The 27,080-nt window shown below is 41.6% G+C and overlaps 3 protein-coding genes across 3 annotated transcripts; 1 reads left to right on the top strand and 2 right to left on the bottom strand.

Annotated features, from left to right (window-relative positions):
- Positions 1-403: 403 nt before the first annotated feature.
- Positions 404-2,403, bottom strand: LOC134652611 (ADP-ribose pyrophosphatase, mitochondrial). The gene is made up of 4 exons (XM_063507772.1): positions 2,104-2,403; positions 1,715-1,946; positions 1,156-1,319; positions 404-744 (listed from the first exon to the last, which is right to left on the bottom strand). Exons 1-4 carry the CDS (start codon positions 2,291-2,293, stop codon positions 464-466), a joined length of 867 nt encoding a protein of 288 aa, XP_063363842.1. The 5' UTR covers positions 2,294-2,403; the 3' UTR covers positions 404-463.
- Positions 2,404-5,217: 2,814 nt separating this feature from the next.
- Positions 5,218-22,811, bottom strand: LOC134653008 (condensin complex subunit 1). The gene is made up of 23 exons (XM_063508277.1): positions 22,661-22,811; positions 22,458-22,571; positions 22,148-22,320; positions 21,384-21,556; positions 20,865-21,006; positions 20,410-20,505; positions 19,950-20,123; positions 19,380-19,541; positions 15,185-15,322; positions 14,235-14,600; positions 13,165-13,494; positions 12,053-12,253; positions 11,001-11,543; positions 10,440-10,613; positions 10,053-10,148; positions 9,734-9,849; positions 8,736-8,906; positions 8,390-8,474; positions 7,955-8,142; positions 7,091-7,355; positions 6,218-6,376; positions 5,561-5,669; positions 5,218-5,344 (listed from the first exon to the last, which is right to left on the bottom strand). The coding sequence occupies exons 1-23, from the start codon at positions 22,776-22,778 to the stop codon at positions 5,262-5,264; spliced, it is 4,176 nt and encodes a 1,391-aa protein (XP_063364347.1). The 5' UTR covers positions 22,779-22,811; the 3' UTR covers positions 5,218-5,261.
- A 1,037-nt stretch (positions 22,812-23,848) lies between these two features.
- On the top strand, positions 23,849-26,524 carry LOC134652958 (translocon-associated protein subunit gamma). The gene is made up of 5 exons (XM_063508201.1): positions 23,849-23,911; positions 24,003-24,150; positions 24,271-24,490; positions 25,083-25,214; positions 26,327-26,524. The coding sequence occupies exons 2-5, from the start codon at positions 24,018-24,020 to the stop codon at positions 26,391-26,393; spliced, it is 552 nt and encodes a 183-aa protein (XP_063364271.1). The 5' UTR covers positions 23,849-23,911; positions 24,003-24,017; the 3' UTR covers positions 26,394-26,524.
- Positions 26,525-27,080: the final 556 nt, after the last annotated feature.

Below are 27,080 nucleotides of genomic sequence, written 5' to 3'. Positions count from 1 at the left end.
ATAATAAAAGTAGACCCAAGAAAGAAGGACCTTAATGCGAGATTCGCTTAACAACTACGGCTGACATATAGTTTTAGATCAGTGATTGCGTCTACTCGCCTAAACTAAATTGTAGTCACGAAAAAAACACGTTCGTTAAACATAGATTTCACTCCGCACTTCAAAATAGCTCGCTATTATTTTATTTTACGAAATTTTGGAGCGCGTAACTTAAAATTAGATGGAATGTAAAAATTTAAAAAAATACACGTTAGGTTATGGGAGTGAGGGGGGTTAACCAAATACCTCACCAAATATCACCAAGGGGGAGGGAGGGGTCAAAAAGTAGCCGAAAACAAAACACCTCGCGTGATTTGTGCATAACTCCTTACTTAAATTCGAGAAAAAAAATCTCGTTTGTACTAAACATGGCCATCCATGTCAGCAACAAAGCAACTGAGAAATTACTACCTCATGCTTACACTCACACTGAAGAAAAAGCATTAAGCCTTCGCTTGAGCACTTCCTTAACAATACTACTATGGCTGGCGTAGAGCTGCAGGTCTGGGGTCGCGTCGACCCACGTGACGCCAACGGCGTCGTCCCCGGCGTGCAGGTTCAGCGCGCCGACCACGTGCCCGCTGTCGTCGTGGAAGTTGTACGCGGCTGTTTCCATCCAGGCGTTGTCGGTGTTGCGGGGGTCGTCTACGTAGCCTTTATACACTTCCTCGCCGTTGCTGAAGAACGATTCGAATTTTTGTTCACCTAAAACAGAAAGATGTTTCATGAAAGTAGTTACAAGTTTTTCATGGTTTGAAAAATGGTCTAAATTTAAATGGTCGTCCTTTTTAAGGGCCTCTGGGACCCAAGAGGTTTATTTATTTAAGCGTATGGCATAACATTGTAGGCAATATATGCTAACAGTATAAATTATTATACGTCGACATAGACGCTATGCAGCCAACCAAAGAGGTTATAAGAGAAGCTCACAGATATACAGTGTGGAAAGATAAGTCGGGCCCTGGAGGGAAACTACCTTAAATCCTTAAGCTGGCTCATTTTACTTAATGGAGACATTCCTTTATTTTTAAAAAGAAACAAAACTACTCTACTACTAGCTACTCTAAACTGATGAATATCAGCGCTTCTAAATGGGGTTTGAACAGTACTTACTACAAATATTAATCTTACCTTGGGGCATAACAAGGGAGTTCATAGCTTCTTCTCGGAACTCTCTGACAGCCGTTTTGGTCACCTTCTCACCAGGGTCTACCATACCGCCTGGCAAGGCCCATTCTCCAGTGTCTCCTCGTTTTATGGCAACAAACTGAAGTATTGGCCTAGAAATGACAAATAAGTCACACAACATATATCCTTATTGAATGCAATATGTGACGTTATCTATGAAAAGGGACCTTATTGTCGATGGCGGTTACGCCATTATTAACCTTTTCGCCGCCACGTCATCACGCCATCAGCACCATTTCAAAAATTGCTCATATACAAACTTGACCAAAACTACGACTTGACATCAAGTCGTGGTCGTGGCGTGTGAGGCACGAAATGTTCGGACTTCATATCAAGTCAATGGCGGCGAAAGGGTTAACGATGCTCCCATATAAATACAACGCCGCGCAACGCTGTGCGGCGTAAGCGCCATCGACAATAAGGTCCCTTTTCATAGATAATGCCCCATATCTCAAAACCAAAAATATACATGATTCACTTAGCATACTTATTGCTATTGTCTTTTTCCACTTCTCCCGACTGCAGTCTTTTCCACCTTGTGACCACTGGATCGGCAGCATGATTAGGTCCCCAGCGGCCCAGCACTCCCCTACCAATAATGCCAGTTCTCCCAATAGGATTGAGAGGATAGCTATCAACTATTTTGTATTGACCTGTGTAACTTTGTCTATCAACATTCTTGTCTAAATGATTCCAGTTTGGGTTGAATTCAGGATCACCTGTAAATATTTCCAAATTTACATTTTCCATAAAATTTTATTAATTATCATTATTTTGTATGCAGTGTATGCTGTATTAAGTTTTCATCTCTCCATAGGTTATGATGACTGTATTATATTCAGTAAATAATGGTTCTATGATGAGTCAAAACTTTACCTATCTCTGGGTCAGCCCAAGGTTTCCCATGAATGGATTGTGCTGTATGATTGCGTGGTCTGTATTCCTTATAGTCAACGGCCCAGCTCACTTTATCATCAGGGACCGGGAACCTTTCAACAGACGACCGCGGGTAAACATCTAAGCGGCATTTAAAATGTGTTATCATCCCAACTAAAATGATATTCATGAATGCAGATTGGTTTACGTGATGCTCAGTTAATACTTTATGACACTTTCACTTTACCGACGCTCACGTTATTAGTCTCGACAGTTAAAATATTAGTAAAACAACTGTAAATATCATATAGCAGCTGACGATGACTGATGACAATGACATTGACATGACGCCTGAGATATACTGGGTCAACCAAATCTTGTCGGTAAATAGGAACAAAAAGAACTATACTCATCCTTTTCTTTTGGGTTCTAGTACTAGTGTAAGACAAAGATAGTATGATTCTCTCTGTTTATGTTTGAAATCAAACAGACCTTTGACACACTGTAGATCTGAATGCTACATTTTTTAGTTGCTGCAACCCATAAAACGTAGTGATAATGAGATTCTCTTTGATAATGAGTTTAAAACTACTTGATCTTGCACATGCAGCCATGCGGTAGAATGAGATAGCAATATCACTTGCTCTCTCTAACGCATAAATGCGTCCCTTGGAGTGGCCGGCGATGGCCCATTGTGTACTGGGGCCTTAAGAGCGGACTAAAGTCGTATCCAGACGAGACAATTTTTCGCCAATCTGATGAAATTGTCCGATCAAATCAGGCCGTGCGGACGCAAATGTCAATTTGGCTCGGTGATTTCGATTGCCGATTATGACCAATATTACCGATTAAATGGAGGTGGGGACGCAAGAATACCAATTTATAACTCCAATATTCACGTTTGGGGGCACTTTTTTAATTTAGAACGCTCAAATATCACCATAAAACTAAAATTGGTGATTAAATTGGAGATCGACGCCAATTTCTTTTCTGATCAAATCGGTCGATTTGATCATCCCGTCTATATGCTCGAGCATAGAGAAAAAAATACATAGAGTGCTCACTCCATACATCAGTTCAGACTATTAATTTCAGTATCTACATCTAGCATCGAGTAGCGGAACTATCAGTACTGCTACTTGACAATAGATGTAGCACCGACCGGAAAGTCTTATCTCAACAGCATAAGACTTTCCGGTCGGTGGCGACATCTATTGTCAAGTAGCAGTACTGATAGTTCCGCTACTCGATGCTAGATGCTAATAGTCTTTTTGATACTAAAACTGATGTATGGAGTGAGCACTCTATGTATTTTTTTCTCTATGGCTCGAGCTAGAGTCCAACTAAAGAATAGTATAATATATAGGATAATTAAAGTCTATTTTTTTATTCGGTAGACTGAAATGACAGTTAATAGTATGAAATGACATTTCATGTTCATACTATTAACGGTCATTTCAGTGTACCGAATAAAAAAATAGACTTTAGGATAACAGTCTGTTCGGAAAGAGAAGAGTCGTGAAATGTATTGGGCCCCATACATTCCACGACTCTTCTCTTTCCCCACAGACTGTACACCAGCTACTTGCACTGGATACTTGCGTGTGTTTGTATGCCCTGTACAGTGAACGCATATAAACCAGCCCTGTATGATTGCGTATTATGCTCTTTGTATTGGCCCGCATCAATCGCATTATTACTTGCTCCAATCACGCTGATCAAGGGGATTATTTGCGTTGGTACAGTCAGCAGCAATAGTTGCTAAGCGGGCGAGGTGTTCAAAATTACCTTGACGCGCTCTTATTCTCTTAACAATAAAGTCGCGTAATTTTGAACACCTCGCCCGCCTAGCAACTATTGCTGCTGACTGTACTCGTACAGTCATGTTCAACTTGTTCAAGTCACTGGATCCGCTAACTGCTACTTTGACCGCCGGAACTATTTTATATAACACGCAATAGTAAACTTTATCACATAGTATTAAGGTACATTTTACACTGCAATGACAGACTGTGGAGTTGTTTGCATTAATACATATTCATATTACACGAATACTAGTTTCTACTGAACAGACAGGGATAATCATCACCATAATCATCGGTCCTTTCTTAATTTGCGTCACTATCGCTCATACACTTGCACATTAGTGCATTAGTTGAACACAAGTGCAACTTATTCATCAGTTTTTTAAGGGGATCCTCCACGCCAATGACCTTCGATCTGAATCCCTTAGTTTTGTAATGTTTTTTGTAGCTTATCATATTAAGAGCAACTGCTTTAAGCAATATAGTATCCCATATTTACTTTTATTTGGCATCAAAGTTGAACAATTTTCGTTTTTCGAGACGTCAAAGACGAACCCAAATATGTAGATTTGGTATATCTAAGAACCTTCACGGCAAACTAGATACGAAAAAGGTGTTTATTTGGACAATGTTTAACAAAAACATTTCTTTCAAAATTCGGTCGACAAAAATGGAGATAAAAGATTGAAGAACTGATAGCAGTTTGTCTTATTATTCTATCTGTGGTGCAAAAGTAGGAGATACCTACGATTCAAAACTTGTCAGAAATCGGTGAAAACCGCAGGTAGCTCCTTAAGAATAAAATTAATATTATAGTTGACTAAACTGTATCGAAATGAATATTATAGTTGAGTTGGGGTCCCATAGTGAAAAAAGTATGCGATTTCACTTTGGTATACGAAGTCTTAATTCAAGCATTGCAGTCGACGAGTAGAAAAGAGGCTTTACGAGCTGGGCTATAAGCGCGAAAATCGAAGTTTGCGGGCATTTTTCTCTGTCACTCTATTAAGCCTTCATTGGAGTAAAAGAGAAAGATCCCCGCAATTTGCGAATTTCGGTTTTCCCGGTAGCCCCTCTGGTGTGGTGAAAAGAATTTACTTTTCGTGACTCGTTTCTTGTCGTAAGTATATTAACTGAGTGGCTACTTAGAGAGCAAGCGCGTTTAGATAGAGTGCAAGTGCACCATGAATGACTATAGTAAATAAAAGTGACAATAATCTCGTGAAAACTAGTAGGTAGTTTACATATCTCTTTTCTAGGCGTTATTGTTTACCTGGTGGTTAAAACACAGTGAAATCAGACTTATGCATTTAGCTTTTTATTACCTAAATATAACATGTGTTTTACAGTAACTCAATTCTTCCTTCTTCGCGTTGCTTTCCTAGCAGTGGGCTTCTTAAATACTTCATCATCTTCTTTTTGTTGCTCCTCTTCATCTAAACCAAACATATTTATTTCATATTACTACAACTAAGAGTACTGAGTGAACACATTTTTTTTGGCCTGGCTACCTGAAGTTGTAATTAGGGACCCACAACCTCCCTACACACACACACACACACCTCCACAAAGAGAGAGAGGGATAAAAAAAAAAAGTAAGTTTTTGTAAATATAATATAGTCTGTTCAAAAAACAAATAGTAGGCTTAATACCTGATTCGTCCGAATCATTCGCAATCGCCTTGACGACTCTCGATCTGGCTTTTCTGCTAGATTTTCTGACCGACTGGGGTGTTCCTTCAGTGTTAGCGGGCGGTTCATTCTGAAAATAATATACATCATTTCAAAATCAATTTTTTAATCATGCAGATTACGTCTGCGAGCGACATTCCAAATTTTATATTAAAGGAAAAAATGGAAAAATTACGCTTCCGGCAGGACTTGAACCCGCAACCTCCGCAATCCGTGCGTTAGCTCTGCCAATTGAGCTACGGAAGCCTACCAGAATCTTGCGAATCTTTCCATGAATGAGGGAAGGAATGGAAAGATTGTCACTTTTATTACACATATCATGGTAAAAAGGCCCAGGAAGGGATATAGTGAGCGACCAATTAGCTCCCTTGATCTAGGTACCTACTAATTTCGTCAACTGGATTTTGTGAATATGAAACGTCGATATCGCCTCGATCGGAACATAGGTCGAGGCTCAGCGTTCAATCTCGTCTCACCTTCAGTCTCCTAGAGTCTGAAAGTCGAAATAGTGCTTAACCTGTGGAGCGCCCCAGAATTACCGTAGTATGGAACTCCTATACTAGTTACTAGCACACGTGTCTTGGTAGGGCGCTCCACGGGTTAGTCATAAAGTCCCACCTCGTCGGGACTGGATGAGGAGCGGCGGCGGTTGCGGCGCGCGGGCGGGCGGCGCGGCGCGGCGGGCGTGCGCGGCGCGGCGGGCGCGGCCGCGCCCTGCGAGGGGTCGCGCACCGCGAAACATTCCTCGATCTTGTCTCCTAGCTCCGCTACTAGGGCCTGTCACACAAAATACTGATAAAACGATGTTGTAATATAGAGTATGATTTAATGTTTTAAAAGCGGAATCTTGTAGCACTTGGAAAGTTCACTTTGGAGAATAGCATGCCCGTGTCAGCCCAATGGTTGACTAGAATGACCGGTGAGTTTGTCTCGCCCCTTAACTCCAAGGAATACAGTGTGTAAGTCCAATACGGGCAATAAATTAAACTAGATATAAGAATTTACCCGTCTAATCATTAATTAAGAAGTTTTTTAAAGTTACACTTAATATGACTCCGTAATGAATTTTTTTCACATGTACCAAGCAGCAATGTACTGCAAACATTAAGAAACAGAAGATGACATGACATTACGAGATACGAGCTTTTTATTGTAACTGCTAACAAACGTTGACAGTTACTTTAAAAAGCTCGTATCCCGTAACGTGTGGTGTATTACATTGCGGGCCGAATTATTTTGTATGGTTAAAATTTTCATTGCATTTCTAAGTAAAATGTATCTCAATATACTTTTTAGGTCCTATGCTAACCACCGTTTAAATATTCGCCCGTAATGGATTTACACACTGTATAATTTGCCAGCCAAAAAACAAACAAATTTTAAACTTTAAATCAACATTTCATAGCTGATTCGATGTCGCATCGGTGGAAAGCGAGAGGCCGAGATCCGACTTTCTCGTTGGGAGCATAATTTATTCATTTCATTACCTACCTTTACTTCATTCTTAGCCATTTTCGACGCATTAGCCATGATAGTGTGGAACGATTGCATGACGCCGTTGCAGTGTAGTTTGTCCTTGTAGCAATCCAGGTTCTCGATCAGCTTCTTGAGCGTCCGCTCGTTGTAGTTGAACAAGGACAGACAGAAGGCGAGGTCGCGCCACTGCCGTTCCTCTGTAGACATTTTGAATCGTTGGCACAGCTTCTCTACTAGAGCCTCAGTCTGACGGTCCTTCTGTATAAGCGATGTGATATATCTGGAAAAAAAGGACAGCGTTTGTTATTAAATGTACCTTTTTATATACGATATTTACTTGACTACAGTCAAACTTGAGTTGAAATTATTTAAACGGGCGAGGGCTCACAATCTCTTTGGAAATAAGATTATAGTATTTATTTTATTTTCTGTTCTCGTAACATTTTAGCGAACTAACAGCAATGACGATTTGGTATCAAGCGGCTTCAAGAAGCGTGACATGTCAATAAAACATGAAACTTATTGTGCAAACATGTAACTTGTCTATTTACATAAAAAAAAAATATGGCTAAATTAATGCGAGTCCTTTACTTCATTCTCATAACTCATAAGCTGCACGAATTCGTCCCACTGCTGAGCAACGGGCTTCTCTTGTGAAGCAAAAAAGTTTGGCTTTTTTGCTTCACACGAATTTAGCCTTCGGTCGCCCAGTGCTGAGCATAGCTCTTCATGTACGCCACTTGTTCCGGTCCCGCGATACTTCAAACGTCATCCAGCCAACGGACGCCAGGCGCTTCTTTCATCCGTAAGTGGCCACCAATCCGTCAACATTTTGGTCCACCTGCCATCACTCTGCCTAGCAACAGGTATTTTACTTACTTCATAATAACTCTGTATTGTTCCTCTGGCACGTTGAGCTCCGGGTCGCTGAGCCTCGAGATGATGTCCGGCATAACGTTGTACAGCGCGTTGCCTTTCTGAGAGAGCTGCTTGAAGAACAGACGCGTCATGGACGCGATCTTTGCGTCTTTGTCGGCGCAGCATAACGCCATGTCTGCGATCTGGCCCTATAAAGTAAATCACAGTATTATATTATTTGCCCTGACGTTCATGTGTAGTCGAATGTGACAAAAAGTTAAATAAAAAAGCAGGCCGTATGCGTATGGTATGGTCGTACTCTGTCTGTCTTCTGACTGATTGTTTATAATTTTTTCATACGGTTGAAATAACTGATTTAACCGTTGACATAAAAGTCAATGATAGTGAAAAAAAAATATTAGAAAATATTAGACTAGGTAAGTGAACGCACGGTACCTTTACTCGCACCATCTCATGCAGCACGAGGAACGAGAGCATCTTCACTGCGCACTGACGCACTTCTAACTCCTCGTCGCTTAAGCTATAAACAAAACTTAAGTTTATCGCATGTATGGAGTTAAAAAATCTCTGCACATGTATAAGTACAACCTTTATGATAATAAATTATTTGTATTAATGTATGTTTTGTGTGAAACTAACACCGATCGGCGTTACTCGGACAGGCTATACGTGGAAGATAAATAGGTACAAAAATAAGGCAGATGGATAGTCAGTTAAAGACACCGACAGAGAGTTTATTTACTAACAGGGGATTTTAAAATTAATATTTCATGGTACTTACATCTGGTAGATATGGCGGGTCCAAGGTTGGGTGAGATTAGGGAAACGTAGCGTAAGATCAGCGAACGCTATAGTGAGATTGGTCCGCAGCGCCACATTCCGTGAACGTGTCAGCACTGTCACCATCAACTGCAGCCCTTCGTCGCACACGGTGCTCGATACCAGCATGAATCTGCCAAAAATATTGACTTGTATTAATTAAATCAACACAGTTAATCGTAATATACTGAAAGTAAACCACTGATAAGCATACATCGGGGTTTTCGGTGCGGGAATGTTTTACACTAGTCAAATAACAGGTAAAAATTGTAAAAAACGATACTAATTTAACATTTGTAAGCACATTTGGACCTTACTACCTACGTTTAATCCATAGTTTGGTAATTATTTTACAATAAACAAAGTTATAAATACACGAAATCATTCCCGCGCCGAAAACCCCGATGTATGCTGATAAGTTTAGAAATTATTTATCAGTTAACTATTACGGATATGGTGACGTTGGCCGAGATTCGCATTGGAAATTTTGGTGGTGTAAGAAACATATGGGTTCATAGAAAATAAATATGTAGACTGTTTGTCTGTGTATGTATGTGTGAGTGTGTTTGTATTTTAGTCGGGTAGAGAATGCCTCATAGCATTAGTCCGCCTTTTGTCCGATTGTATTTTCTTTTGTACAATAAAGATTAAATAATATTTATTTTATTAGTTTTAATTTATTTAGTTTATAATTAATTTTAATAATAGTTTATAAGTTTTGTTAATGAGTAATAAATTAACTAAAATCTTATTCATATAATTATATTCTTCAGTAATGGTAAATAAATAAATAAATGTATTTAGGGATCATGAAAATAAGGGCCGCATATCTCCTTAAAAACGCAGTCACGGGGTAAGTAGAAGTAGCTCTAACCTCTCTTATGATTATGAGACGTTGTATTGTGTATAAAGGTGTAGCGAGTCCAAGTATGTAGTCGTATATTGTGAGAGCAATGTTACCTAGTGAATGTCAGCGCGACGGCGGCCTGTAACGCGGGCGGCGCACGCGCCGGGTTGGCTAGGATGTGACGCAAGACGGGCACATAGCGAGCCAGCGCCGTGCCCTCGCCCACAATCTGCAAATAATTCGTTTATCTGATATTTTACTGTTGAGATAGCAGAGTATTTGAATACTAAACTTCTAAAACTACTGCTCTTTTTGGGGTTGTAATACTTACTGAAAAATACATGATTCTCTCTATGTTCCATTGCTGCATTCCACTGAAAAGTGACTCTTGCCAAACTATAGAAATAACTATATACAATTGAGAGCACTAACCTCTCGCTCGCACACGCCGCGCACATACTCTGCGTCCGCGTCGTCCGCCACCGCGCCTTCTAGCCCTGTTTCGTCTTCCGTCATCGTAGTGTTTGTCTGGGCAAAAAATACAAAATTAGTTTTTTTTTTTAATATGTAAAAACAAATCCAAACTTGACTCGACCTTTTGAGCGAACTCGAACAACAGCACTCAATGAATGGTACAATTAGGGTCTCCCCATACTTATCGACGCGGATTCGGCGAAAGCCGATAGTAAACCGGCCGTCGACGGCCGACGCGTCGGCGTCTTTTTCGCTCTTATTGCGTGGACATAAAGTTTCATTTCTATTGGCATTGCCGATTCCGCGTCGATAAGTTTGGGGAGACCCTTAGGTGTTTACACTCACAGATGGTCCCTTGGAGACGTTGGCGGAGCGCTGGCCGCGACTGGAGGCGCTCGCTCCGGACGCGTTCATGAGCGTCTGGCGGCGCAGGTCGTCCGCTCGCCCCTTCCGGGCTGGAGTGGCGAACGCGCCGGCTTTCTTCTTCCGCTTTTCCTCTAATTTGCGGTCTTCGCGGACCTAACATGTTAATGGTTATGCTTAAAAACACAAATAAACGTGGACAATGACAATAAATAGGTATTACTCTGTAGAAAACAATTTGAATTAACATTATGTTAAAATATTTTCATTAAGGAAACTGTAAGTCTAGTTTTAAGAAAATTTCCAGTGTTATATATAACTATAAAAGACTGTTTGTTTCTTGAATAAATAAATAAAAAAAAATAAAAAAAATTATTATCACAACAAATTAATAGAAAAATATTGAATTTCTTTATGCATTATTTTATGTATTTCTTCACACTCGTTTCAACCAGTTCCTATTGCGTTAATTTTATTCAAGGTGAATTTAAGTCTATAGTTGAAGCTACTTTACATTTAAAGCAGCGTGAAAGCTGGGCTAACCTGATTTCTTCTCCTCAGCTCGCTATACACTGACACATCGAGGTAGATGAGTTGTTGGAACGCCGCATGCCCCAGCGTGAACACGAAGCGAGTGAGCAGCTCAACCGGCAGAGAAACATCTTCTTCAGTCTCGCCCTGTTTCACCATCACCTGCTGCACCCTTCTATACATTTCCGCCAATATCTTAGCACAGACAATCTCAGGCGTATCGCAGATCGCGTAAATCGCATCTATGGAATACGCCGCAAACGACGTGAACTTGTTAAGTTTCGAAAACGTTTCTAACAAACTATCGTATATTGAGGTAAATATCTGATGATCAGCCGGATATCTTTTATTCTTCTTGCTCAATGATAGCAATAGTTGAGCGCTCAAGTTCCTGGAATTGTAGTCGCCCGTCAAGCCGTGGGTTTGTATGACTTCAAGGTTAGCGAGGGCTACGGAGGGTTTGGCTTTGGAAACCATTACGAGGAGCGCTAGCGCTGCGTAGCTGTCCATATCTGTGGTTCCGTCGATCTTCTTCATAAACATCTCCCAGAACACCTACACAAGAGTAAAACGTTTGTAAGCATACGGTTTTAAGCCGGAAACAGTAAGTTAGTTATTGGCGCAGCCGGTAGGATCAAAACTTAAAATAATGATTCATAAATTTACACGGTTTTTTCAATAATGTAGTCTGGTTGGTTAAACATCACAGTAACAATAGAATTAAAGAACTGTACGTATTTCTTATTATATTTCTTTTTTGTGTAATAAAATAAATACTAGCAACTAGAGTAAGAAAAAGGCAGCACGACTTTATCTGACATTCTGACTATTGTTTAGTGTCATGCCAAACTACACACACACCTTCACCTGAATTTAGTAACTGACAAGAGGGACGCCGCAACACGTGAGACGCGATAAGAGCCATCTCCTATCGCTGACCAAACTCTAGATGGTCAAGCAAATCTTGTCAGTAGAAAAAAGCGCAAAATTAAAATTTTCTATGGTACGATATCCCTTCGAGCCTACTATTTTCAAATTTGCCGCCTGACAACTTTATAGCTTACCTGTATGATGGATGCAGTGATGTCCCCTTTGTCGACCCACTGGTCCACGAGATGGTCGAGCGCGAGCGCGCTGCTGCGGTCAATAGTGGACACTAGAGAGACCAGTTTACGCGCGATATTGACCGCCCGGGCGCGCTCCGGCTTGCTGTCGCACTCTAAGTACATGTCGCGGTAGGCGCGCTCTACGGCTTGCCGTTTTTCCTGTACAATAGGGATGATGACACATGTTGAATTTTATAACAAAATCTAGTAAAATAGATAGCAAACGAGCAATTTATCACAATAATGTGGATATTAAAATAAAATATTGAAAAATTACAAAATTACAGGACCTAAAAGTTTCAAAATTTAAGTTTTTTTTAACTTCCAAAAACGATAAAAGTAAGGGTACCATTCGATTCCTTACATTTCATCCAAAAAAATATTGTATAGCAACTATATACATAAACGCAATATTTCACCGACAAAAACGCAATTTTCTTGTTTTGTCCATACTACAAGATGGGCGATGACGTCACGGCCTCTGGCCGTTTTGTATAGAGCGTTTCGCGAGTAAAGTGCGACTGTCGGACTTTGACTACAATTTCTGACTTTTGTATTACTTTAATGCAATGGGTCCCATATAGACATTTGATCCTAAAAACTAACCCGATCGATTGATATAGGTGAACCAGGATCTATTGAGGGTGCGCCATGTTGCGGAATTTCACTGGAACTAATTTTTTCATACTACACTGAATTGTCACCCTATACATGAGAATAACAGCGCCCTCTTGACAATTATCATATATTACTGGTCAGGCTATACCATAAAAAAAAATTAGTCATGTAGCCTATTAATAAACATTTGCTATATAGTTGGAAGACTGACAAAATAGACATTTTAAGTCAAAGAACGAATTTTAATGTAAATTTGGTACTATTGAAATACCTTTTGTGGTAGCTGAATTTTTTTTCTGATTTAGCATTTTGACGGTGTTCATTATAACTTAGACTTAATAACTACCAGTACGACATGAAACAAATAAAGTATAACTGGTGCACCTAAAAAAACTATAAGATAATATATGATATATTTTTTTTTTTTATAATAATATTGAGAGTGTACTGACCTGATCAGGCGACCACACAAGCAACAGCATATTAGCTACGCCAGTCTTGGCCGATTCGATATTGAAGTGGTGTGCCGCGGTGAAGAACTCTATAGCCTCATTAACATCGCCTGCCTGCTTCGACAACAGCAATGTATTAATCAAAGGTACCGCCTCGGAAACCATTCTGCTGAAATGCACCGACTCTTGCAAGAAAGCCACTATGGCTTCCTTTTCTTCCAACTTTTTGTATAGGGCCAATTCGTTTTCGCATTGCTGGCTTTGTGTTATAGACTGACGTCTGTCTGGTATCACAAAAATGTTCTTTAGGAGAGCCACGAAATATTCCACCTGAAATGACAGTTATTTTAAATATATTAAAAATTGTGTCACTACTAATTTTCATTAAGCCCCCCCCACAGTTCGCAGATCTGCGGAATCGACGCCACACTCGCGTTCGCGGCGCGATTCCCGCACGAGTGTGGAGGGAGCTTTACGCATTGCCCTAATATCGCGAAAAAAGTTTAATAATAGTATTTTATGCAACCGTTGTTTAAGAGAGGTCAAAAAAGGCGAGTGGCGTGTTAATAAAGAGGCCACGAGTATTTTTTGACTCAGTTAAACAACGTTGCATACAATACTTTTTGTACGACCAAGCACTTACTTTGAAATATAATTGTAAATTTAACAAATATTTTTCATTCAAGAAGTAGCAAAGAATGGAGGATACGGGCGGGAAAAGAATGAATGAGATAAAAAAAACATGTCTATGGTTCACTCATCTGTCAGAGATGACAATTAAAATTAGGTTGGCAACAATGTATTTCATACAATATTTTTGAAGTGGTGATTACACGAAGTATCGTAAAAGTGCCAAAAAGATACTGCGTGTATGCCAAATACTTTTTTCGGGAATAGACTAAAGACTTGTCTTGATAACTATAAGATAGGGGTTTAAAGGTTTAAATGACAAATAAAAGTACGGGAGTAGAAAAAAATTAAAAAAGTCTTGTGAACGCTAGTTCTATAAAATATAAATACGGCTGTGGGAATCTTTGTAGGAGCGATTTGTGATGATGATATTAACTTACTTGGTCACTTTTTTCCATGCTGCATCTCAAATACCTGGCTTCAGGATATTGCCTCTCCGTATGTTTAACAATCAAGTATGCCTTGAAATAGTTCTTCTCACGCAAATGCTTTCTAATCGAGTCATACAAGTTATCCAGCGAGGCCTGGGATAGGTCAGGTTCGTCTTGCGTCAAAGTGTTCATGCCTTCGTTAATAGCAGCTACAATACCATCTTTAATTTTCTCCCACTTTTCTACTAACTTTGGATCTGGACCCGGATTCAATTTTTTCTGCAGATCGTCTAATATCTTCTGCTCGGTTTCCAGTTGTTCTTCTAATATTTCTAACTTCAATTGGGCGGAGAAAGGGTTGCATTCCAAGAATACCTACAATATATAGTAATAAGCATTTAGCGTTAAGATACAAAATAAAGTGTAAGTGTAGTTGGTCAAACCAATTTGTCAGTCCGTAAGAACCAGGAAAATTTAACCTTTTCTTTTGGGTGCTAGTACTAGTGTACGACAAAGATGCTATGGTTCTCTCTGTCTATGTTTGAAATGAGACAGTCCTACCTCTCATATCCCAGTGGCTCAAATATGAGTCGTAATTATAAGGCGTTGAGAGGAAGGCGTCCTGGGAAACGAGGGGTTAAAACTATATTATTATGTTATGATATCAATGAAAATATATTTATATTTTATAATAATTAAGACATTTAAACACAATGTATATTATTATTTATTATAAATGGGCTTACTCATGGCTACAGACTAGCCGAGGCGAAAACGTGGCCTACGATGGAGCTTCGCCCAGAAGGTCTGTTCACTCTTGATTTGAACGAAAATGAATGCCCTATATTGTTAATGAATAAAATAAATGAAATGAAATGAAAACTGGAAAAGAAACCCTGGCATAACATATATACAAGAACTTGTGCTTGGTGACGGGGCATCATGCGAGTTCACAGTACCTTCAGCAACTGTATGGCTGCCTTCCTAACAATAGCAGCCTTGTCCCTCAAGCGGGCGATGGCGCGCTCCAGCACAACTCTCTGCCTGGTCACCGGCACGCTGTTGTCGCGCTGCAGGCGGCACCAGAACTGCAATACCTGTACGAAAACAGACAAGTATTATTAGGAATACCTTTGACCAACAACACATGTTGTTTTAAAAATCGTTTTTGAGGAAGGATTCTGTACAATTTATTTTCATAAACATTTCGAAAGAACTAAATTACATAACAAACTTTGACTAAGGACTCCTTATGTATGTACAGTAGAGTCTGATTAGTACGACTTCGCATATAACAACCAACCGCTTATAGCGACGCAAGTATAGGCACTTGTTTGGTTTTAGTATGAGCTACTATGAAAGTACAACCGTTTATTACGACTCCGCTTATAACGACCGATCGCTTTTAACGACGGAAATTGACTTAAAATCCATCCCTCGAGTCCGGTTACAACGACGAGCGACGTAGTTTTTAATAAATAGGTAGTTGGTATGAAGCTTACTCCGTCCCGCGCACCTAACGCCCCTCCCCCTTTTGCGTATACGCAGCAAGATGAAATAGTCATGTGACTTTTCGTAATCTTGCAAATGAAATAAAACCCAATTACCATTGTTCAATCGAGCTTAAACTTCACATACATAAGTACATAAGTTGGGTACAATGCAATATTTTGGTAGGTACCTTCGAGCTAATCTGATGATGGACACAGAAGATGGCCATAGGAACTGTGTGATAAAACAACGTCAGATCCCCAAGAATTACGACTTTTTATTTTACGGGATTCGAGTAATTTGCGGATGACGAGTGAGTTGACTACGCGTAGGTACCTTGAAAAGAGTGGCTTCTTCTAAACACACAAGTCTCTCCATTTAAGACAAAGTGTCGTAATACTAATAACGTAAATAAATATTATAAAGGAAATGTTTTTTTTTTTCTTTGATTGTCGCATAAGTATTAATAAATACAAAATGACGTAATTATTTTGATAAAAAAAATATTAAAATTGGCAGTTCGTTTTGTACGACGTCCGGTTAGTACGACGTAATATCAGCGGTCCCTTGGGCGTCGTTATAACCGGACTCTACTGTAGTATGATATAATTTTGCGCTTAAGGCGCTCGCATATCATAGTAAAACCTAATTGCATTCATGGAAATTCATGAAGACCCTCGGGCGTTAAGAACTCTTTGGTATACAATTTCTCTTTTTTTCTTCTATTGAAATTAACTTTGGGGTAACGTAGAACTGATGCTTTTTATAACAATACATCATCTAAATTTAGTGGTCGCGCCTCTATATAATGTCATAGCGCTCTAGTGTGTGTAGTTGGGCAGCATTATTTAGTTAGTAGTCTTAAATGGGCTGATATTTTTCATGTATTTATGGTGTCCAATGTGTTCATGTTCAGCGTTCATACGTCTGTACCTTGTGGCGCACGTAGGCGGACAGGTCGTGCATGTGCTCGTAGAGGTCGTCGAGGAAGTCGTCGCGCTGGGCGCGCTGCTCGTCGGACAGGCCCTCGCCGCGCAGCTCCGCGCTGAGCGCTCACACGTACCTTGTGGCGCACGTAGGCGGACAGGTCGTGCATGTGCTCGTAGAGGTCGTCGAGGAAGTCGTCGCGCTGGGCGCGCTGCTCGTCGGACAGCCCCTCGCCGCGCAGCTCCGCGCTGAGCGCTCACACGTACCTTGTGGCGCACGTAGGCGGACAGGTCGTGCATGTGCTCGTAGAGGTCGTCGAGGAAGTCGTCGCGCTGGGCGCGCTGCTCGTCGGACAGGCCCTCGCCGCGCAGCTCCGCGCTGAGCGCTCACACGTACCTTGTGGCGCACGTAGGCGGACAGGTCGTGCATGTGCTCGTAGAGGTCGTCGAGGAAGTCGTCGCGCTGGGCGCGCTGCTCGTCGGACAGGCCCTCGCCGCGCAGCTCCGCGCTGAGCGCTCACACGTACCTTGTGGCGCACGTAGGCGGACAGGTCGTGCATGTGCTCGTAGAGGTCGTCGAGGAAGTCGTCGCGCTGGGCGCGCTGCTCGTCGGACAGGCCCTCGCCGCGCAGCTCTACGCTGAGCGCTCACACGTACCTTGTGGCGCACGTAGGCGGACAGGTCGTGCATGTGCTCGTAGAGGTCGTCGAGGAAGTCGTCGCGCTGGGCGCGCTGCTCGTCGGACAGGCCCTCGCCGCGCAGCTCCGCGCTGAGCGCTCACACGTACCTTGTGGCGCACGTAGGCGGACAGGTCGTGCATGTGCTCGTAGAGGTCGTCGAGGAAGTCGTCGCGCTGGGCGCGCTGCTCGTCGGACAGCCCCTCGCCGCGCAGCTCCGCGCTGAGCGCTCACACGTACCTTGTGGCGCACGTAGGCGGACAGGTCGTGCATGTGCTCGTAGAGGTCGTCGAGGAAGTCGTCGCGCTGGGCGCGCTGCTCGTCGGACAGCCCCTCGCCGCGCAGCTCCGCGCTGAGCGCTCACACGTACCTTGTGGCGCACGTAGGCGGACAGGTCGTGCATGTGCTCGTAGAGGTCGTCGAGGAAGTCGTCGCGCTGGGCGCGCTGCTCGTCGGACAGGCCCTCGCCGCGCAGCTCCGCGCTGAGCGCTCACACGTACCTTGTGGCGCACGTAGGCGGACAGGTCGTGCATGTGCTCGTAGAGGTCGTCGAGGAAGTCGTCGCGCTGGGCGCGCTGCTCGTCGGACAGGCCCTCGCCACGCAGCTCCGCGCTGAGCGCTCACACGTACCTTGTGGCGCACGTAGGCGGACAGGTCGTGCATGTGCTCGTAGAGGTCGTCGAGGAAGTCGTCGCGCTGGGCGCGCTGCTCGTCGGACAGGCCCTCGCCGCGCAGCTCCGCGCTGAGCGCTCACACGTACCTTGTGGCGCACGTAGGCGGACAGGTCGTGCATGTGCTCGTAGAGGTCGTCGAGGAAGTCGTCGCGCTGGGCGCGCTGCTCGTCGGACAGGCCCTCGCCGCGCAGCTCCGCGCTGAGCGCTCACACGTACCTTGTGGCGCACGTAGGCGGACAGGTCGTGCATGTGCTCGTAGAGGTCGTCGAGGAAGTCGTCGCGCTGGGCGCGCTGCTCGTCGGACAGGCCCTCGCCGCGCAGCTCCGCGCTGAGCGCTCACACGTACCTTGTGGCGCACGTAGGCGGACAGGTCGTGCATGTGCTCGTAGAGGTCGTCGAGGAAGTCGTCGCGCTGGGCGCGCTGCTCGTCGGACAGCCCCTCGCCGCGCAGCTCCGCGCTGAGCGCTCACACGTACCTTGTGGCGCACGTAGGCGGACAGGTCGTGCATGTGCTCGTAGAGGTCGTCGAGGAAGTCGTCGCGCTGGGCGCGCTGCTCGTCGGACAGGCCCTCGCCGCGCAGCTCCGCGCTGAGCGCTCACACGTACCTTGTGGCGCACGTAGGCGGACAGGTCGTGCATGTGCTCGTAGAGGTCGTCGAGGAAGTCGTCGCGCTGGGCGCGCTGCTCGTCGGACAGGCCCTCGCCGCGCAGCTCCGCGCTGAGCGCTCACACGTACCTTGTGGCGCACGTAGGCGGACAGGTCGTGCATGTGCTCGTAGAGGTCGTCGAGGAAGTCGTCGCGCTGGGCGCGCTGCTCGTCGGACAGGCCCTCGCCGCGCAGCTCCGCGCTGAGCGCTCACACGTACCTTGTGGCGCACGTAGGCGGACAGGTCGTGCATGTGCTCGTAGAGGTCGTCGAGGAAGTCGTCGCGCTGGGCGCGCTGCTCGTCGGACAGGCCCTCGCCGCGCAGCTCCGCGCTGAGCGCTCACACGTACCTTGTGGCGCACGTAGGCGGACAGGTCGTGCATGTGCTCGTAGAGGTCGTCGAGGAAGTCGTCGCGCTGGGCGCGCTGCTCGTCGGACAGCCCCTCGCCGCGCAGCTCCGCGCTGAGCGCTCACACGTACCTTGTGGCGCACGTAGGCGGACAGGTCGTGCATGTGCTCGTAGAGGTCGTCGAGGAAGTCGTCGCGCTGGGCGCGCTGCTCGTCGGACAGCCCCTCGCCGCGCAGCTCCGCGCTGAGCGCTCACACGTACCTTGTGGCGCACGTAGGCGGACAGGTCGTGCATGTGCTCGTAGAGGTCGTCGAGGAAGTCGTCGCGCTGGGCGCGCTGCTCGTCGGACAGGCCCTCGCCGCGCAGCTCCGCGCTGAGCGCTCACACGTACCTTGTGGCGCACGTAGGCGGACAGGTCGTGCATGTGCTCGTAGAGGTCGTCGAGGAAGTCGTCGCGCTGGGCGCGCTGCTCGTCGGACAGGCCCTCGCCGCGCAGCTCTACGCTGAGCGCCTCGCACATCATGCCGAGCACGCTGATACGCAGTGTGTATGACTGCAACATCAGAAATTCGTGCTTTATCTTATCAACATAAATAGAATACACATATAATACCTAAAAACAAAAATGTTGCTGGTGAGTACGGTTTCCAGTGCTCACAAGGAATCCTTGTAAGCTTGTAGGGTCGGGAACGCGCTTATAACTCCACCAGAGTTGCAAATGGCTGCAGTGGCTGCTTAACATCCACCGGGCTGCACGCTTCTTTGCCATCGGCGTGGTATAAATAAAGAAAACAATTTTTTTTAATTAAGATATAAATGAAAAGGCCATACAATTAGGTACAATCGCTGCTTCTTTGTAATAATCGTAATAATCGCATCGTTACTATAGTAACGATTATTACAAATAAGCAGCGATTGTAATTGTATCTGTGGCATTATTAACTAGATAGCTTTTGGTTACCTCATCACTTTCCAGATATGACTGCAATGTGGTAATAGCAGAGGTCATTTCTTTAGGTAGTTCCTTGGTGAGCTCGAGTAGGAAGGCGCCGCAGTTTCTGGCCGCGCCCTGCTCCGTGGCCACACCCGCGCTTTCCTCTTCACTCGTCGCTAGGGCTTCTGCTATTTCACGCACCTAAACAAACAAAAAGTTATGTGTCTTCCATTCCATGAGGAACCCATGGTATTTACATGGCATACAAAAACTGCCAAAAAAACCTTTGTAAAGCCTAATTTTGTTTTTGGGCTTCCAAAGGAATTCACATCTGTATGACCAATTATATAAATAACCCTTTAAGTTTAAAGATAGTTTATTTTTCAACTAGGCATATTACAATGCGCTTAGGAACGTCAAATAAACCTAGAACAGTACCTATAGTATTCCTTAACCAATATTTAAAGAAATGTGTCAAATGTGTTACCATCTGAGGTCCAAATGTTCCTATTTCAAATTCTTTGGTCAGCTGCACAACTCCAGCACAAATAGGAGACACGGAGTGTTCCGCCATTTGTAGAACCTGAGGATGCGTAACATGCATAATAATATGAATAATCTTAACAAACTACAAAATTAAAAATATTTCTACAAGTTTTTTTTTTTACAGTATTTCGTTGTACAGTCAGCAGCAGAAGTTGCTAAGCAGGCGAGGTGTTCAAAATTACATTGACACGCTCTTGTTCTCTTAATCATAAAATCGCGTCAAGATAATTTTGAACACCTGGTCCGCATAGCAACTTCTGCTACTGACTGTACCAGCCTCTTAAAGGAGTTTGATCTTTTACAATTGATGTCACAATACATGACCACAAAGCTCATCTGAGGTACTGTCCTTAGGCTTTATAGTTGGCGGGAGTAGCCTAAAGAATCTATCCTCACCTGCACAAGCTTGATGAGACAGGAAGTTCCATGGTTATATTTTTTAATGAGTACTCCAAGTACTTGGAAGACGGTCTCTCTCACTGCTTTATTCTTTATTATTTGTTCTTCTAACGCTTTGTAGCAAGGTTCAGAAACCATCCTAAAAGTTAAAAATATTTTTATACATTTTTACTAGACAGGTCCACTCATGATATGGGCACTGTGGCCACAAATACAGTCAGCAAAACAATCTGCTTGGCACCTGATATCTTTCCGTTGTCATTTAAAACATATAGTGAAACATGCTGAATCAGTTATGATTATTTGGCAAGGGCTGAAAATTTGTTTACAAGTCCCTTGCCTTATGACCTGGTTATTTTTAGGGAAAGGTTCATTTTTAGTTGCAGATGTAGGTAATTGAAGCTTTTATGACCCATATAGTTGGCTTATTCGGAATTTTTATATTCAGTAAACTCCATATACGGCTCTTCTCTAGTATTGATATTTCTAGTATTGTAAGAATATAACAAATCTTACGTTACAAAGTTATCTTCTGCCAGCGGAGGGTCCCACAGGCGATTCAAAGGTTGTTGAAGCAATAAATTCAAAGTCACAAGAGCAGCTTGCTTATCAGATTCCGTCCAGCCACAAAACTCTTCATCTTCTGTGGCCTTCTTCCCCTTTTTACCCAAAGTGAGTTTGGTGGAGTTCTAGAACATGGCAAAAATTTATGATATGCTATTTATTGCATTCCATCCTGGCTCATATAAGCATAAAGAAATGAAGATGTATTAGACCAGTGGTTCCCAAAGTTGACTGAGCTCCGACCCACCTAACAAAAACTGCGATTTCTGGGGCCCAACTCTTGGCCGTTTATAAAGGGGGCATAAAACATTATTGGCAACTTGTACGGATCAGAGTGCTGGGCTGCAAACAAATGCCATCTTATCAAGCTACACACTACCGAAATGCGTACGCACGATATATACGATGGTCAGCTGGTGTCACACTCTTAGATAAGATCCGGAATGAGTACATTAGGGAAAGTTTCTTAGAATATTGGAGGGATAAGAGCATATTGAAGCCAGGCTAGGCACACAGAACTCGAATATTTAATTTAAAATAAAAACATATTAGTACATATAGGAATAAGGTGTGGAGAAAAAATGACTAAGGAGTCTCATACAAAGTAATTTTTTCTGACTAAATGCCCCAATTTCGAAAAACTGTTGTAAAACTACATTACAAGTATTCATACATTATAGTTACTCATACATTATAGTTATGATAAATACACTTACATCAGCTGCTAACTTAACGTCTTTTGTTTTCATTATTTGTGTATACAGGTACATGACCATTTTCACAATATTCAGGTTCTTCACTCTAAGATCGGCATCTAGCTCTTGATCCTGCATAATCAGTTCAATATGACTGCACAAGGCCTTAGCAGTTCTGACAAGGTGGTCAAACCCTTAAAAAAGAAAACAATAATAATATATAAGACAGCACAGAGTCAGTAAAATAAGATGTATGACTATTCTTGCATACAAACTTCTATACAGGGAAGGGGAAGTCAGATTTTCACAGCTTACTATTCAAGGTACTTACCTTTATTGATGATGTTCCATTCAAGCTTGTTACCATGGACAATAATAGAAAAGTATGTATCAAAATGCTCCAGTATGTATTCGACGCCTTCGGCATTATACGCTCTTGCCGCATCTGTAAGAGGATTATAGTGTAGTGCCCATGTTATACAAATAAAGATTACTGGATACTGAAAATATGATAGTATACATATAAGAGCATACCTTGTAGTTTAGACAAAAGCACTCTTATCTGCACCACATCTTCGACATGATATTGTCCGACATGAGACTCCAATAACTCATCCTTTTGCACAGGTATTGCAAATTCAAAGTGGCTCATTTTGAAGACAGCTGCTTAGTGTGAGTGTTAACTCTTTACTGTAGGCTCGATCCACATTTGCCTACTCACTTTATTAACAAAGAACGTGTTTAAGAACTTTCGCTACGAAGTTAAATATTATAATATTTATAATTAAAAGCTGTACACTTTACACTTTAACAAAGTAAAGTAGTAAAGTAACTAGCCCGCGAGCGCGATGTAAACATCAAATCAAAGTTCAAACGGAATTTATTCGAAATTTAAACATTTGACGTTTGCGTTTAGAACTTTCGCTCAGAAATAAGATGTGGAAAAATTTTAAAATAAAGAGAAGGCCATTTTTCCCATTTATATTTATTTTATAATAAATTAATTTTATATCTATTTTATAGACTCGAGTACAACTACCATGAATCTAGTATAACTGGATTGGGCATGAGTGGTGGGGATAACTGACAGAACGAGATAGTCTTATGTATTTTTCAGTAGGAGTAGCAGCGAAAGCGCTATTATTGTTTGTCCTTGTCACAGTCTCACATCTTGTTTTATTCCCCACCGTAAATTGACCACCGTGATTGGTCGAATTCATTTGTTGCCCACCATAATGCGACGCTATGATTGGTCGAATTTATATGTTTTGTCCCTCACGGAGGCACGCGTAGACCACTTCTATAGGATGCTACCTTCTATGACAACTACAAAAAAAAATCTTTCATAAACCCATCCATACATAAAATAAACCGCAAAAGTTGTAAGTGTTGCCATTAAGTAAAACAAAAATATAGTTGGTCAAATTAATTTGTCAGTAAATAGGAACAAAAAAACTATACTCATCCTTTTCTTTTAGGTGCTAGTACTAGTGTAAGACAAAGGTAGTATGATTCTCTCTGTCTATGTTTGAAATGAGACAGTCCTTTGACACACTATAACCGGAAAATAAACTCAAATCAATAATGAATATATATTATATTTCAATGATTTTGTTACATTTGAGTTTTATTATGACCAAATTATTAATAATATCATAAAAACCAATAAGTTATTTATTATAATCATAATCTCCTTACCACATATTCTTGTAGGGCAACATATTTGACACGTCGCCGACATGTCAGCCGACGTTTCGCCTTTTTTCGACAATCGCCAGCCACGAAGTACGGTTCATTGCTTATTTTGTGAAGTTTGTGCTAATTCTTATAAGAAACATCAGTGTGGGTGATAACAATTATTTATTAAAATTTACAGTTCATTCATAACAAGATGTCCGCAAAGACGAACAAGGCTTTCACGAAAGAGGAAGAGCTGCTGCTGCAGGATTTCAGTCGAAATGTCTCTACAAAATCTTCGGCTCTATTCTACGGGAATGCTTTCATTGTATCTGCTATTCCCATATGTAAGTGTTTATTCCCTAATACTAAGTCTTTCCCAAGCGTAATAATGCGTAAATTGACGATCTTTTCATTCATAAAACTTATGTGCCGTTATGTGAAAGTGACCGGGTTTCTTCGTATAGGGTTGTTCTGGAGGGTGCACGCTCTTGAGGTGAGCTCGTCCCTGGCGTGGTTCGGCGTGGTGACGGCGGCCTGCACCTGGTTTCTAGCGCTGGCGTACCGCAACACCAAGTTCCAGCTGAAGCACCGCGTGGCGGTGAAGCGCGAAGACGCCGTGGCGCGCGAGATGTCGCGCAAGCTTGCCGATGACAAGAAGATGAGCAGGAAGGAGAAGGACGAAAGGTAACTTATAAATTATACTCTATTGTGCTTTCCATATGTTAGCAATTCAAAAGTTGTAATTAACCTGATAAGAATTTTTGTCACTTCACTAACAATCCTTGTATTGTAACAATTATTTGTTATGAATTGTGTTGTTACTGAGTTATACAATCTGTTGCAAATAAGTTATACTTGTTGAGTTTTCATTTTCAAACTTAATTTGATAACTTAATTTCCATTTGGTGTGCATCATTTTTCAGTTTTGATTCAGTGGAAATTCAAATTTTGTTTCTGCATAAACTATTTGGTGAAAGTCACACAAATCTCAATGAAATAGATACATATGAATAGTTTCCCTCTGATATTTTGGAAAGATTTTTTAAGTACAAAGCTGCTTATAAAATTCTATAATTTTACCATATTTATTTCTACCTATTTAATTACACACTTAGTTCATTAAGTCCCAAAAATCGGGTTATCATTAGTTGATTATAGCTAAATAACATCAAATTGTTAATTACCTAATGATAAAGATACTATGAACTTTCTCTTTTTATATTTTCCTTTATTTATTAATAATCCATTAGTCATGTAATGTTGTTGTTAATTCCAGGATCCTGTGGAAGAAAAATGAGGTGGCCGACTATGAAGCCACCACCTTCTCCATCTTCTACAACAATGCCCTGTTTCTGGCCATCGTGATCCTCAGCAGCTTCTACCTGCTGCGCTCCTTCACACCCACTGTGTATCCTTTTTATAAAATACTAGCTTTTGCCCGCGACTTCATCTGTGTGAAACCAGTAACATCAGCTAGAGTAAGAATAGTGCCTGTAATAGCAATCCTTCAATTTGAGCATTGCTTACACCAACAGGCAATTCAGTAATTCTCTCTATGCCAAATTTAAACTAAATCCGTTCAGTGGTTTAAGCGTGAAGAGGTAACAGACAGACAGACAGATAGATACACTTTTGCATTTATAATATTAGTATGGATTTAATTCTACCCGTGACTTTGTCTGCAAAGAAGTTGTTAAACTGCTTCACACCCCGAAGGGATGAATTCTGGGATGAAAAGTATGCTATGCCCTTTTTCAAGATTATAAATTATCTGTGTGCCAAATTATAATAATCATTAACCCTTTTTTGCATGAAGGTGAAATACTGCAAACAATCATTCACATTTTATAATGTTAATGCATACTAAATGCTGTAAATCTGTAGTTCTCTGGCATTTCTTAACATTTCATATTCTAGTTAAATATTAGTTACTTTTTAGTTACAATATGCATTGAATATCATGTATTTTGTACAAGGGCTGTAAGGTTTTTCTGTGGTTTGTAAGGGCTGGTGTTAATAATAATTCTACTTCTCTTCTTTTTTACACATTTATTAGAAGGGGATGAATACTCTTTTTGGAATGATTGCAACTAACAATACTAACCTACTGTTTGAACACCATGGATTAAAAGGCTGGTTTTTCCATTCATGTTCCATCATATTTAATTTAAATATCATGCGTTCATCAATTTAATGTCAATCAGTGTCTTATTTATAATATACAGAAATAGAGTCATGGTTCCAAAATAAATCATATGTGCTTGGTGTGAAATCTTGACATTTGAAAAAACTAAGTATTTTTTTTAATGGATTCAAGTCCAATAACACAAATGAAATAAACAAATTAAGTAAGTGCTTTTCTTGGTTTATTTAATATAGTGTTTACATAGATATGTAGATCCTAGTGCATTTTTGATCTATATCAGTTAATACTGTAGTTAGCATTCTAATTGACATAATCTGATTGTTTATTTTTATCTTGATTGCTACAAGTTTTTTCCTTAATAGATTAATTTACAGCAACTACATTGTATCCCTGACAACGGCATCCGGGCTCCTGGCCCTTCTCTCAACGGGAACCAAGTGAATTGAACACTGAGTGTTGTGTTTGTGATGAAAGTTGAGCGCAAATCTCCTCCGACACCGGGAGTGTACACTTTAGAATTAATATTTAAGACAAGTTGTTCGTAATTTAATAATAAAACAATCTAAACAGTCTTCAGAAGTTTTATTTACACATTACTATAAAAGAGAGCTTACATTAGTAAACCTAATAGTATCTTAAAATATTTAACCTATTCAGAAATCAGCTGTTTCAGTTTCCAGGGTGGGTTAAGTACACGTAAAATCACAAACCTCGTTTTCACTATCTTTTAAAATTCGACTTATATTTACAAAATTCGTATATTATATGCTGCTTAATACTGCATAAAGTAGGTACATATTTATGTAAAGAATTACTATAATTACATTAGAGGCCTTCACACCCTCAACATCATGTAATTCTTGTGGACATAGGCAGCAGTATATTTATTTGTCGAAAGGGCAAAACAAAAAACACATTTACACCAAAAGAATGAAAGTCCAAAATCAAATAATTTGATAAAAATATCTACAAAACAATTGACAAGTGACGTAGTCTTGATTAAATAAATTCATTAAATAGGATACAAGTAACGTTAAATGTCCGGTCTGTCTACGAATTCCTAGCGTCCTAATAAAACTATTTGAGTAATAGATATTTTTTTATCGAACTTTATACAGTAACAGCAGT

This window comes from Cydia amplana, chromosome 12 (assembly GCF_948474715.1).
Source record: "Cydia amplana chromosome 12, ilCydAmpl1.1, whole genome shotgun sequence".
In the NCBI taxonomy this organism is placed as follows: domain Eukaryota; kingdom Metazoa; phylum Arthropoda; class Insecta; order Lepidoptera; family Tortricidae; genus Cydia; species Cydia amplana.
Note: the sequence above shows the minus strand (reverse complement) of the source record. Positions and strands in the feature narration are given on the sequence as shown.

Excerpts from the sequence above, each read along its gene's own strand:
- LOC134652611 (XM_063507772.1), bottom strand. The coding sequence starts at position 2,293 with ATGAATATCATTTTAGTTGGGATGATAACACATTTTAAATGCCGCTTA. Across the intron at positions 1,947-2,103 it reads TTGGGCTGACCCAGAGATAG|GTGATCCTGAATTCAACCCA; the intron begins GTAAAGTTTTGA and ends AAATATTTACAG. Across the intron at positions 1,320-1,714 it reads GAAAAAGACAATAGCAATAA|GCCAATACTTCAGTTTGTTG; the intron begins GTATGCTAAGTG and ends TGTCATTTCTAG.
- LOC134653008 (XM_063508277.1), bottom strand. The coding sequence starts at position 22,778 with ATGAGCCACTTTGAATTTGCAATACCTGTGCAAAAGGATGAGTTATTG. Across the intron at positions 10,614-11,000 it reads AGCTGAGGAGAAGAAATCAG|GTCCGCGAAGACCGCAAATT; the intron begins GTTAGCCCAGCT and ends TTAACATGTTAG. Across the intron at positions 5,670-6,217 it reads CCTCATCCAGTCCCGACGAG|AATGAACCGCCCGCTAACAC; the intron begins GTGGGACTTTAT and ends TATTATTTTCAG.
- LOC134652958 (XM_063508201.1), top strand. The coding sequence starts at position 24,018 with ATGTCCGCAAAGACGAACAAGGCTTTCACGAAAGAGGAAGAGCTGCTG. Across the intron at positions 24,151-24,270 it reads TGTATCTGCTATTCCCATAT|GGTTGTTCTGGAGGGTGCAC; the intron begins GTAAGTGTTTAT and ends TTCTTCGTATAG. Across the intron at positions 25,215-26,326 it reads CGCTCCTTCACACCCACTGT|CAACTACATTGTATCCCTGA; the intron begins GTATCCTTTTTA and ends ATTAATTTACAG.